This window comes from Carassius carassius, chromosome 22 (assembly GCF_963082965.1).
Source record: "Carassius carassius chromosome 22, fCarCar2.1, whole genome shotgun sequence".
Taxonomy (NCBI): domain Eukaryota; kingdom Metazoa; phylum Chordata; class Actinopteri; order Cypriniformes; family Cyprinidae; genus Carassius; species Carassius carassius.
Genome location: NC_081776.1, coordinates 2652637 through 2666745, shown reverse-complemented (window position 1 = coordinate 2666745; position 14109 = coordinate 2652637). Strand labels below are relative to the sequence as shown.

The window sequence follows — 14109 nt, the reverse complement described above, 5'->3', positions numbered from 1 at the left end:
TATTTTTCCACTTATATAAGCTGTTAGTGTTACGGTAGTAAAAACTTTATATATTATATTAGACATCTAATGAAGGGTACATATGAGCAAAGATAGACATTCTAACATCAAAAAAAGAGTTACATTGTATTTTAAAAGGTCAAATGCCTGGAAATTTCTTCAAGGTCATCAGACTTCGTAAGTGGACCTAAATAAAAATAACGAGCATATCGATTCCATAACATTCTGTATTTTAGTTTTAATTTTTTTATGTCAAATTTATTGAGTGCAAAACAGATTCTGCAAAAGGCAGATGTTTAAAAGGGCAGATTATTAACAGACATGAACAATCAAATCAGTCAAATGGTTTTGTTTCCAAATATTCAATCGAAGACTGAACCTAAGCAATAATGACCTGCACATTAAGCACATTCACACATAAAGCTGAACATCATGAAACAATCCCTATTCAGATAATGTGTATTTGTATCTGTATTGTGCAGATGTGTATGTCTTCTGTCTCGGTTTTAAGAAAGCAAATTAAAGACCATGTGTGCCTGTGAGTCACTACATGTGATGTAACTCAAAACCTTTTTGCCTTGTTGTGTCAAAGTGACCCACATTCTTAGAGTGTCACAAGTGCGTCAGCACTAAATATATACCCTAGGACCTGTGAAGACACACTCAGTCTGTTCCACAGCTCTTCAAGGTGCATTGGATTTCTTCTGATAGTTAATTAAACAGTTTCAGTACACAGTGACAACTGTTTTTTATGATCCATCTGCATGACTCAGTTTTCATCAAGATTGGAGTTGCATTGTGTGCATCTTTTTGAGCTCTGAAACTACAGTGGACTATGTGGGATAAATAGATGAAGATCAGCTCATTGGGTTTGTTATTCAAGTGAGCTTCCAAGATGCATACAGTCTCTGTTTTGAACATAACACCAAGGTATGCACAATACTTGTTTCAATATACTTGTAATTTAACTACAATAATATATGCATTCATGCAAGTCTCACATTCTCTAATGCAGGACTTTAGAAACAGTCACCAATGAAAACCTCAAGATTTTATCTGCAATAGATCAAGGTACTTCATACGTGTGCCTAAATATCAATGCTCCATTTTGATTTTCCAATGGCATGATATTCCTCATATGGGTGTGTAATATTATTCAGGTGATGTGTTTGCACTGAGAAAACTGCAGAAGTACAGGGATGCCTTTAAAGAAAGAGACAGCAGGGGTTGGCTTCCGATGCACAGAGCGTCTATCCAGCCTGATGTCTGTGTATTGGATTACGTCCTCCTGGGTGAGCAGAATCATGTCTGTGCAGAGTGTGCATAAATGAGTCACAATTAGTTCGATATAAAGCAGAGGTATATATACTGACATCTTTTTTCCTGGATAGCATCTCATGAGATGAGCATGGAGGAGATGACGGTTGATGGAGACACTGCTCTGACACTGGCTTGTCAAGCAGGGCATGTGGAGGGCGTAAAAGTTCTTCTCCATCACGGAGCATCTCCACACAACATGAATAGCAGGAATGAGACTCCACTACTCCTGGGTATTACAACAAAAACATCATAAAATTATACTTGTCTCTTGTTGGAGCTCTCAATAAGCAAATAAAAGGATAGTTCACCCCAAAATTAAAATGATCACGCTCCATTTGTATAAATTTCTTTCATCTTTTTAAAGCACAAAAGATGATATTTTGAAGAATATTGGTTAACAAACCATTGACTTCAATTGTTTGAAAAAAAAAAAACCTATGGAAGTCAATGGCTACCGTCAACTGTTTGGTGAACTGTCCCTTTAAGCAGATGTCATTATAGACAAAAGTTATGTGGATTAAAATTTCATTACTTTCCCAGGTGAATTTCACGAATAAATGACAACTTTATTTCCCCTAATTTAAGATTAAAAAAAAAGAAATTATATTTGGCATTAATAAAAAGATGTATTCATTAATATATTATTATTATTATTATTATTAATAACAATTTTATGATGTTTACTGGTCTTAAAACATCATAAAACATCTTTTATTTATTTATTTTTTTGCATTGTGCCATTATTCTCATGACAATTAATCACACTTTACACAATTTAATGTAATTCTCATAAATGCCACCCGCCCCGCCACCCTACGGAGAAAGCTCATTTCAGCTGCCTGTATCCGGGATCTTGTCCTTTCGGTCATGACCCCGAGCTCATGACCATATGTGAGAGTAGGAACGTACAGTAGATTGACTGGTAAATCAAGAGCTTGGCCTTGCAGCTCAGCTCCTTTTTTACAATGACAGACAGGTACATCGACCGCATTGCTGCAGAAGCTGCACCTATCCGCCTGTCAATCTCCCGCTCCATCCTTCCCTCACTCGTGAACTAGACACAGAGATACTTGAACTCCTCCACTTGAGGCAGGAGCTTTCCACCAACCTGAAGGGGACATGCCACTCTTTTCTGGCTAAGAACCATGGCCTCGGACTTGGAGGTGCTAATTCTCATCTCAGACGCTTCACACTTGGCTGCAAACCATCCCAGCGCATGCTGAAGGTCCTGGCCCTATGAAGCCAACATGACAACATCATCTGCAAAAAGCAGAGACGAAATCACGTGGTCCCTAAACTAGACACCCTCCAGCCCCTGGCTGCACCTAGAAATCCTGTACATAAAAGTAATGAACAGAACTGGTGATAAAGGGCAGCCCTGCCAGAGTCCATCATGTACCGGGAACAAGTCTGACTTACTGCTGGCTGTCGAGGGACATGGGAGCGAGGCCGGTGGAGTGATTGGAGATGAGCTACACCTGTTCGACCCGCCGGTCTCGAGGCCCATGGAGGAGATGGAAGGATATAAAACTGGAGCGACGACAGTGAAGGACGAGAGAGGACCAGGCCTGGGCTTTTAGTTGTGTTTTGGTTTTTATTTGCGCGCACCAGTCGTCCGTGAGGGGCTGGTGCGCTGTTTTGTGTTTATTTTGAATAATTAAATGTTATTTGATTGTCCGCCGGTTCCCGCCTCCTTCTTCCGGATGAATATGAAAGGTTTTATCATTACACTGGCAATGCGAACCAAGATCTTGCTCCTGTCATACATGGACCAGACAGCCCTTAACAGAGGGCCCTGTACCCCATACTCCTGGAGTACCCCCCACAGGAAGCCGTGAGGGACACGGTCGAATGCCTTCTCCAAATCCACAAAAGAAATGTTGATGGGTTGGGCAAACTCCTGTATTCTCTGAATTCTCCTCTCCAGTACCCTGGCATAGACTTTCCCAGGAAGGCTGAGGAGTGTGATCCCCCTGTAGTTGTAACACACCCTCCAGTCCCCCTTCTTGAAAAGAGGGACCACCATCCCGGTGCAGAGGCACTGTCCCCGACCGCCACGCAATGCTGCAGAGACGCGTCAGCCAAGACAGCCCCACAACATCCAGGGACTTCAGGTACTCAGGGTGGATCTTATCCACCCCGGGTGCCTTGCCACCAAGAAGTTTCTTAACTACCTCGAATACTTCAGCTTGGGTGATGGATAAGTCCACCTCTGCTTCCTCAACGGAAGGCATATCGGTGGGCTTGAGGAGATCCTCTAAGTATTCCTTCCACTGTCCAACGATATTCCCAGTTGAGGCCAACAGTTGCCTATCTCCACTGTAAACAGTGTTGGCAGGGCACTGCTTCCCCTTCCTGAGGTGCCGTACGGTTTGCCAGAATCTCTTCAAGTCTAACCGATAGTCTTTCTCCATGGCCTCAACAAACTCCTCCCAGACCTGAGTTTTTGCCTTCACAACTACCCGAGCTGCAGCCCGCTTGGCCTGCCGGTACCCGTCAGCTGCCTCAGGAGTCCTGCAAGCCAGCCAGGCCTGGAAGGACTCCTTCTTCAGCCTGACAGCATCCCTACTTCTGTTGTCCACCACCGGGTTTGGGGATTGCCACCTCGACAGGCACTGGAGACCTTACGGCCACAGGTCCGAGTGGCTGCATTAACAATTGAGGTGGAGAACATGGTCCACAGCCTCTGTTGGAATCTGGTCGAAGCTCTGCTGGAGGAGGGAATTGAAAATCTCTCTGACAGGGGGCTCAGCCAAATGTTCCCAAGAGACCCTCACAATACGTTTGGGTCCACAGAGTCTGTCCAGCTTTCTCCCCCACCATCGGATCCGACTCACCACCAGGTGGTGATCAGTTGACAACTCCGCCCCTCTACCAGAGTGTTCAAGACATACTGCCGGAGGTCAGAAGAAACGACCACAAAGTCGATCATCGACCTCCAGCCAGGGGTGTCCTGGTGCCACGTGCACTGATGGACACCCTTATGCTTTAACATGGTGTTCGTTATGGACAAACTGTGACTTGCACAGAAGTCCAATAACTGAACACCACTTGGGTTCTGATCAGGGGTCCATTCCTCCTAATCACACCTCTACAGGTGTCACTGTCGCTGCCCACGTGAGCGTTGAAGTCCCCTAGTAGACCGACGGAGTCCCCGGTCGGAGCTATTTCCAGCACCCCTCCCAGAGACCCCAAGAAGGCCAGGTACTTTACACTGCCATTCGGCCCGTAAGCACAAATGACAGTGAGAGACCTATCCAGACACGAAGGTGAAGGGAAGCGACCCTTTCGTTCACTGTGGTAAACTCCAACACATGGCGACTGAGCTTGGGAGCTATGAGCAACCCCACACCAACCCCACTGCCTCTCGCCGCGGGCAACTCCAGAGTAGTAGAGAGTCCAGCCTCTCTCAAGGGGCATGGTTCCAAAACCCAAGCTGTGCATGGAGGTGAGCCCAACTATCTCCAGTCGGTACCTCTCAACCTCCCACACAAGCTCAGGCTCCTTCCCCACCAGCGAGGTGACATTCCACGTTCCTAAGGCCAGTTTCCGTGTATTTTTTCTCAATACATCTTATTCAAATTATATAGAAATTAGCATTACTTTAATTCAACAAAATAATGTACAAATACTTTATACAGTTGAAATAAAAGTTTTTGTTTTTCTCAACATTACAGTTGGCAACTGAGAATTGGGTTAAATGTTTTTAATTGGCACAAAATATTGTCAAAGCCAAAAGCATAAATTATCATAAAATAATGTTATGAAATATTCGGGATGTCCCGAGCTGATCTCAAGGATCTGGGCCGATCAAACATATATTTTTTTTAATTTATTTTTTTAAATAAAATAAAATAAAATAACACTGTATACACAGGATTGAATTAAATAACTTTAATGTATGCACTAAACATACATTCCTATAGAAATATAAAAGTATTTGCTCGGGACTTGGTATTGGAGTGGGATTGGATCGGGGGGGCACAAATAACCTGATCGTGACATCCCCATTAAAAATTGTTTTATGCCAGATACAATTTCTTTTTAATGTTTTTATTTTATTAAATTTTTTATTTGGGGTTAAATTTAACCCATAATTACACTTTGTCCTATACATGCCAAATCAAGCACAACTTTATAAAAGCAGGATTAAATCACATCACATCAGTATAGTGTCACCGGCTTGTGAATGTAAGAAAGAAAGAAAGTGTATTATGGTTTTGTACAAGTACATGAAAATGCATGGTTTTGCGTTTTGAGTTTTATTCTAGGCTTCAGGATCATATTCCCATGTTTCCCTTTGTAGCTGTAAGGGTAAACTCTTATGAAATGGTATATGCACTGATAATGGGAGGCGCCTTCGTGAGGCAGCTGTGTTTGAAGAAGTGGACGGCCACCCATGAGGCTGCTAAGGTGGGTTGCGCGGACATCCTGATGCTGTTGCTGAGACACGGGGGGAAGGTGATGGGACGGGACGGCCATGGGGTCACACCGATGGGCATTGCTGCAGAGTACGGCCATCCGGAAATACTGGAAATCCTTATCCAACATGGTAAGTCAGGGTATCCATCCCTATAGTAAATTACAAATTTTATTAATATTAAAATAACAATAATTGATCAGATTTAAAATGTAACCTACTGGTGATAAATACTATAAATTATCTTTTTTTTTTTTTTTTTTTTTTTTTTTAAACTGCAAATTTATTTAGTTTAGCTAATTATTAATCAAATGTCATGCATAAAAATCTGGAAATTGCAACTTTTCAATCAGCCAGCATGAAATTAATGCTACATAAATAATGGAAGTGGCTTTTTTCTGCTTGGCACTCTGCATAAAGCCTAGGGTTACAATAGAGCAAAACATTTCCAGACACTTTCCAGAATTTTTTTAAACTTTCCAGAATTTTTTTTTGGAAACTTTTCTGCCCCTTTGCAACCAGCCCATTAATACCAAGCAGGATAATTATAACGGTAATTATAACTATAAAGTTTTAAAGGGGTCATTGAATGCCTTTTTATAATTATTTTGGATGGTTCTCTGAGGCCCACTTATGTTATTAAGGCTTTTACATATATATATATAAAAAAAAACATAATTCAGAAGTAATAGGCTATTTTCATTGATGAATGCTGCTGTGATTTAAAACGCATAAATACTCAGTACAGGTCATGTTTAAAGTACTGTGTTCTATTTAATTTCATTAAGATTTATACAAAATTAATCATTTGATTAATATGCAGTCTCAACTATGAGGCATAGTTCATTCCCCAAAACAGAATGTCTTTCTTGCTCTCACCTTTAGGGGGCGACGTCACAGCACAAGCTACCAATGGAGACAGTGTGTTATATGACGCTGCAGGCTGTGGGAACCTGGACTGTATTGATCTACTCCTACAACATGGGGCCAATCCTAATGTAGCCAGTCTTTGCTCTCAACTGCCGATTCACCGTGCAGCCTACGAGGGGCACTACCTGTGAGAGCACAGCAAATCAGTCTCACCACACTTCACCAAACATCTCTGCACTAATAATTATTTGATATTTCTTTAAACTGACAGGGCTCTGAAGAAGTTAATTTACGTCACCAATAAGAAGGCCATCCGTCTGTGTGGGATGAGTCCAGTTCATTCTGCGGCAGACGGAGGCCATGGTGAATGTCTTGAGCTGCTCATCCAGAATGGTTTTGACGTCAACCCAATCCTGGGCAGCCATATTTCCGAAAACTACGGTGACATGAGGAAGACCCCACTGTACTTCGCCATCTGCAATGGAGATGTCACCTGCGCTGAGATGCTTCTGAAAGCAGGTGCGATGCCAGACCTGGACCCGCTGCGCTGCCTCCTGGTGGCCGTCAGAGCTGAGAAGTACGAGCTGGTGTCACTTCTTCTCGCCTATGGGGCGGACGTCAACTGTGTCTTCTCTGTCATCAGTGACACCGGGTTTCCTACGGCATTGCAATACTGCCTCAAAGATGAAATGATGCTGCGTCTGCTCCTTAACAACGGTTACCATGCAGAAAGCTGCTTTGAGTGTTACCATGACAACTGGGTAACATACACATGGGCAGAGGCTGCTAGCCAGTCGTACCAAATCAGGAGTGATTCGAATAAAGTAACCGTAAGAATCATGTTTGGGGTCTAGAAAACAATGTGAATTCACTAACAGTTGCAGCACTTATTCACTAATAAGTCTTATTCACTAAACCCCTGAAAATGCAATAAACATTGAAATAAGAGGCTTTATAATTCACTCAAAATCAAGAGCAAATTGTCTCTAAAGCATCATGTTAGGGGGCTAGAAAACAACGGTGCAGTGTTGTGCCACTTTTGCGTTCGCAAAAACATGCGTCTTATTCAATAACCATTTAAAAACCAGTGTAACCAGGTGTGCTGATATAGCACTGCAACTTAAACATTTAAAACCAAACTCATATCCATGTGAATTAGGTTTCTTATAGAATGCATTGTCATAATAAATGTTGCGCTGTTATTGTTTTGTGTGTGCGCACTCGCATTTTATTGTGATTACTATAACAATGCAAAAAGAGCATGTTTTATGGCCTAATTGTGCACTCTGTTCTGTGTTTGAAGTTTTGTGAGTTTATTAGTGTTTCATGGATGGTGCATTTGGCGGGGAGGGTGGTGCAGACACTCCTAGATTACGTGAATCGCGTCCACATCTGCTCTAAACTGCAATGTCTTCTGGAGAGACAAGAGGAGTGGCCTGATATCTGTGAAACCCTCAGTAAGACACTTCTGTTTACTTTTCACGTAATTCCTAACATGTATATAAAAATAAACAAACAAACATTTCTTTATGTCTATTTGGTGTTAGGGAACCCTCGCTCTCTGAAACACCAGGCCAGGTTGGTTATCAGGAGATGTATGACACTGAGACGACTGAATAACCCAGAGTACATGAGCACCGTTCCTTTCCCTCCGGGCCTGAAGAACTTCCTACTCTACAAAGAATATGATATTTACGGCCGAATGGATGAACAGTAGATATATGTATCTATACACTGTAAAACCTAACAGTGAAAATCACTACATGAGATGAGGTCAACTCCAAATTTTTTCAACACAACAAATATTTCTGATGTGAACTCAAAAACTAATTATATAAAGAAGAACTCAATCTGAATAAGTTACTAAACAAATATTTTAACTCTAATGATTAAAGAAAATCATTTAATCTACTATAGGTCTACGGCTGATTTGAGCTTACTTGATGTTGAATAATTTCGTTTAAATATTGATTCCCGAATAATCACGTTTGTATAGCCTAGAGCTCTAGGTTATTATATGTGACCCAGGAGCACAAAATCAGTCTTAAGTCACTGGGGGATATCTTATGGGTCAAAGTTATTGATTATTCTTTTTTAATCCAAAAACATTTTATGCCCAACATTTTTTTCTCCTACTGTAAATATATTAAAACTTAATTTTTGATTAGTAATATGCATTGCTAAAAACTTCCAGATATTCAAATAGTTGTATCTCGGCCAAATATTCCACTATCATAAAAAAAGCATACTGTACATCAATGAAAAGCTTCTATATAAATCAATCAAATCTTTCAGATGATGTATAAAAATCTAGAAAAATAATTTTAGAAAAATTAACCCTTATGACTGGTTTTGTGGTGCAGGGTCACATATTTATATCTTTCATAATCTATCTTATAAAGTCTTTTAAAGAAATTTACTTTTACTCAAGGCAGAATATCATCCCAGCGTGTTTCCGAAAAATTAAAATATAAACAAACAAAAAATGCACATGCATTTTTCATTCGGTTAAGTGAAGTCCCCCCATCCCACACTGACACGGAGTCACAGCAGGACAGCTCTCGTTCAAGGAAAATAACAGGCAAGTTTTCCCAACTTCTTGATTGGAGTGTGAATGTTTTATGTTTTGTTGTGTTTTTTTTACCTGAAAATCAATCAGTTCAGTTAACCTAATGTGTGTAAGTGTTAAAGAGGACATATGATGTGATTTCAAGTTTTCCTTTCTCTTTGGAGAGTTCCAAACTGTTCATAAGATCCCTTATCTAGTTGCAAAGACTAAAGTTTCAAACCCAAAACGATATTCTTCATAAAAGTTAAGACTCGTCCACTCCTTCATAAAATGACTCATTTAAACAAAAAATGAAAAAGATTTTCATAATACCACTGAAATGTTCATGCAAAGAAAGAGTAACTTTTATTCTCGCTGTTGGCGCCGTGTGTTTCGTTTACTTTGACCTTCCACAAGCGAGAGAGTTGTTTCTATAAAGTGGTGCAATTCCAATTTTGCAAGGATAGTCTGGCACTACTGACTCACAGCCTAAAGTTATGTTTTAATTTTTAAAGGATTTGCCACTGATGATTCAAACAAGATTTTTGAACCGTGTAGAGTAATGTTAGCGCTTATTGCTTGTTGTTTCTCAGATCACAAATGCAGACATGGTTTTATGTTTACATGGCGTGTTGCAACACAATGCATAAAAACACGGTATAAGTCATTATAATCAGGAATTATGTCCCCACTGGATGCAACTAAAGCTTCGTTTGTAATGGGTTTTATTACTTTTTTTCTCGTTGCGCTGGGAGACTGCATCACAGTATGTTTAGAAGAGAAACAATAATGCACATTATGTGGAAAATAATGTGTTTTTTAACCTTAAACTGGATAAACACTTTAAAAATTTCATTACACCGGATACACAAAATAATCTTCTTTTTGCAACATCATACGACCCCTTTAATGTTAGCTATGAGCCAACACACCATTACATCAGTTATCAACAAGTGCTTTAGACTATATTTTACCAATGGAAAATTAAGGATTCTTTTATGTTCTTTCTCACAGTCGGACACAGGCAAACGAGTCTCGTAAATGTTATTTTCAAACCAGAAAGACGGCTGACAGACCATCTTCCACATCTCTCACCATCACTCGTGCCACAGAAACTGAAGCTACTGGTAAAGCAAACACACACATTGCTAGTATTGCAATGTTTGAACTTGTCGTTGATCATTGCATATGATTCACTTCATCAGTTTCATCTAGAATATCCATGTGATGCTAATGAAGCTTACTAAATACGTAAGTAGAATTCACATGGAATAAATTGAAGTTCTTTAAATACATAAATCTTCAGTTTTTATTCTTGGATAAATTGCTAGCACAAATGGTAAGTCTCCTGAAGCAATACAATACTGATTATTAGACTGAAATTTTAATCTGGACCTTGATCAAATTATTCATAAACTGCCCAGATAAAAAAAAAAATTTTTTTTAATTACCCTAACTTTTTGTTTTTTCTTTAAGGGCAATAATGGCATTGATACTTCACACTATGACCCTGGCAGATCTATAACTATCTGAAAAGAAGAGACAGCAGATGTTTTCAAGACACACAGGTTATATGGATAGGACAATATTATATTAACTTAGCAACATTTTAATCTTTTAGCTGACATCAGCATGATTCATTTTGTCATACAATTGTAACAGAAAAAAGTATAAATATTCTTTCATTGTTTTTGTCAAACCGTTGAAAGTCTAGACAATCTTTATTTTCAAGCTTTAAAAGAACTTTAATTTAGGCTTTCATTCACATTTAAACATTGAACAATTCCTCTTTGTAGATCCCAGGAAACACTTTAAATGGAAGCTCAAATGTTAAGGTGCCGATCCTCCATACCTTTGTCATTTATGAAAACTGAAATATGGTGTCGGCACTCATAAAGGTATTTTTTATGATATGTGACATACGCTATTTTTTCTCCGTACTGCATTAAGAAAAAGGAGCTTGATCAGGTGCAGAAGGCAGCAATCACCATCAGAGTGAACATTGTCTTTAACACCAGTGGATGTTTTGATTGCATTTGAAGATAAGATGATGTCTGCCAAGTCTTGGGTCAGTGCACTGGTGCTGTGTTTTTGCACTCATTTAGAAAAATTTTCATTGTTTGCACAGTCTTGACTTATTTTATGAAACGTCTGATACGATTGTTTAAAGGTTATATTTTGACTATAAAGTCCACTGATTTTGTTTGATGTTTGAAAACCTCTTGACGTAAATGTTTCATAAAATTTCAATAAACACTTAAGAATACCTTCCTTTTCTGTCATAATTTCATTGAACCAATGTTAGTTTTTGCTTAGTCTTATGTCATGTAATTACTTTGAGTTTGACGGACTTAAACTATTTTAAGCAGTCAACGATATAGTTGTCGAGACTTTTTTTGTTACCTGAATTTAAACTGACTGAGTGTAACTGTTATTTCTTGATATTGTTTAGATATTTGTTTATAAACAATATTACCATGATTATTTAATTTTCATGGATCCATGGAAACTTGACCTGGACATGATCCTGACCGGTTTCCAAAAATTTACTCTTAATAGTCTGTCTAATAGTGTCTATATATATATATATATATATATAAACACAGATCCTAGACTTACGTGATTGTTTGGATCCTATGGGACAACAAACAGCTTATCTGAGCATTCACATAAGACCAAATCTGATCATTACACACACAGACCTGACAGCTTACAAACTTTAAAATCCATTTATATCTACACCATATTAACATTTAGTCTCTTTTTAGATTCACTAGATTTTAGTCAGGATTTGACAGTATGACGTATGCTTTGATAAATACGATAATAAAGCAAATTTTAATCCTGATGATGACATCAAAAGCGAGACAAAATCAGTAAAAGGCTAAGAGAGAAGAGGATTTATTTAAATCCTCAAAATGGTTCATGCCAGGCTGATAACAGTCCTTGGGATAATCTGCCCCTCACTCTTAGCTTGTGACGTGCTTGTGATATGAAAAAACTAAAATCACCCTACAATGTTCTGGATAGTCAAATTCTAAAACGAACTGATGATAACATTCATGTGAACAACACTTAATAGTATCAGTAGCAGTGCTACTGTCAGTAGCTATTGTGATTTCATTTAATGCACCATCATAACACAAGTAATTACATACAGAGCAATTTAAAATAGATTTTCCTTAAGTGTTTCAAATTCAAGTATATACACCACCTTGCTGGAAATAACGACTTGATATTATAAGGACATTACCATTTCTCTAGCCATCTGCTTAGAGTCTATTTGCTTATTTTGGATATGAACAATGCAGTCAGCATTCACTTACAGGCCTCGCTGTGACCATGTCCTAAGCTCAAATGCTTTTTGCAGCTCTGTCTGATTGACTTCTACCTCCCACAAAAGCAAAGGCATCATGGGCTGGGTCTTTGTATCACGTCTCTCTGATCCTGCTCTTAAGACCCCTTCCAGCTGCACACCACAGCACATGAGCACCTACTCTCACTTACACCACTCGAAAAATCCCAAACGCAAGACCCCAGAAAGATCTGATGCACCAATACTGATGAGTGAACCAAAATCCTGAAAAAGATCCTCAACAATGACCCAGATACCACTGAGGTCAATCTCAACCACATTGATAATATCTCCCAAGACACACTTATCCGATTTGCAGAAGCCTTACGTTCAAACAAATATGTAAGTTTATTTAGCCTCTGGTTCACTTGCCAACACACACGCAGACGACCAGGTGGCTTTTGCCATTGCCAAGATGCTAAGAGAAAACAGCAACAATACAAATCTTAACATCGAGTCCAACTTCATTACTGGGAAGGGTTTCCTGGCACTAGTGCAAGCCCTCACCCAAAACAGTACTCTTACGGAAATGCGATTTCACAATCAGAGGCACACTTGTGGAGGTTAGGTGGAAATGGAGATGGTAAAGTTACTGAGGGAGAATACCACACTGATAAAGTTGGGTTACCGGTTCGACCTTTCTGGTCCTCGTATAAGCATGACGACTATTCTTACCCGCAACCAAGACCTCCAGAGACAGAAGAGAATGCAGGAGCTGTGCCACCAGCAAGGAGGTGCAATGATGCCAACAAACCCAAGAACAGTCGTTCTTCAGAAGAGCACAACTACCTCTTCTCCTTACAGCTGCCCTCGGAGTTCACCATGGTCATCTCTTAAGTTACCACACATTGATATGGCAAAAAAGAATGCTCCCCCTGTGCACCGTCCACAACTCAACGCTGTGCTCATGATGAATTCATGGCCGCCATCAGAGGCAGTAACATAAAAAAATCTCAGAAGGGGGAGTATCGCAAAGACCAGGGATCTCCAAACCTGCTCTTGGAGGGCTACACTTAGACTTCCGCAGAGTTCTAGCCCGGCTTCAATACACCTGCCTGTGATTATTAAATAACCCTAAACACCTTGATTAGCTGGTTCAGGTGTGTTTGATTGGGGTGGGAACTGAAATCTGCAGGACAGTAGATCTCCAGGAGCACGATTGGAGCCAGGAACAATTCTGATTAATGCAGGTGTTTGGTGCGATGGCATTAAATGTTTGAAGATAACGGTACATAAGACAAATTCTTTAAATGTGTGAATGTTTAACTTAAAACAACAGTGTTTTCTGTATTGGGAATGACCTGAAAATTTGCACTGTATTGTTTTTCTGTTGTTGTTATTACAATTAGTAATAGTGGTAGTTTCTGCTGTTGTTGTGATTGTACCTTGTTTTTAAATGGAAAAAAAAATTGACTTCATCTTATTGATTTTTAACTCCATTTCATGTCTGTATAAATGCAAATGTTTGACTCTGTTAAAAATGATTAAATGCCATTAATTCAATAATCGATTGAAATTATCATTAATTCTGCCATAAGGTTTGTGTAATACTACTTACAAAAACAGTTGCAAAGTCAGACGATTAACCTTCTAAAA

At 39.4% G+C, this 14109-nt stretch overlaps 1 protein-coding gene, 1 long non-coding RNA gene and 1 pseudogene across 3 annotated transcripts; all 3 read left to right on the top strand.

The window, feature by feature from the left end:
• Positions 1-713: 713 nt before the first annotated feature.
• LOC132098671 (ankyrin repeat and SOCS box protein 15-like) lies at positions 714-8516 on the top strand. Its single transcript, XM_059504777.1, has 9 exons — positions 714-930; positions 1016-1071; positions 1161-1292; positions 1392-1550; positions 5627-5872; positions 6626-6797; positions 6882-7440; positions 7914-8067; positions 8158-8516. Exons 1-9 carry the CDS (start codon positions 896-898, stop codon positions 8325-8327), a joined length of 1683 nt encoding a protein of 560 aa, XP_059360760.1. The 5' UTR covers positions 714-895; the 3' UTR covers positions 8328-8516.
• A 1977-nt stretch (positions 8517-10493) lies between these two features.
• LOC132098316 (uncharacterized) lies at positions 10494-11425 on the top strand. Of its 2 annotated transcripts, none has more exons than XR_009422868.1 (2): positions 10494-10726; positions 11109-11425. It is a non-coding gene; the product is annotated as an uncharacterized LOC132098316 (long non-coding RNA). The 2 variants fall into 2 exon arrangements; XR_009422869.1 differs by having other exon boundaries at positions 10494-10993.
• A 1310-nt stretch (positions 11426-12735) lies between these two features.
• On the top strand, positions 12736-13459 carry LOC132098538 (leiomodin-2-like; annotated as a pseudogene).
• Positions 13460-14109: the final 650 nt, after the last annotated feature.

Bases quoted from the DNA above. Each gene is read 5' to 3' on its own strand.
- LOC132098671 (XM_059504777.1), top strand. From the start codon at position 896: ATGCATACAGTCTCTGTTTTGAACATAACACCAAG. The intron at 5,873-6,625 runs GTAAGTCAGGGT...TCTCACCTTTAG, and splicing joins GGAAATCCTTATCCAACATG to GGGGCGACGTCACAGCACAA. The intron at 7,441-7,913 runs GTAAGAATCATG...CTGTGTTTGAAG, and splicing joins GTGATTCGAATAAAGTAACC to TTTTGTGAGTTTATTAGTGT.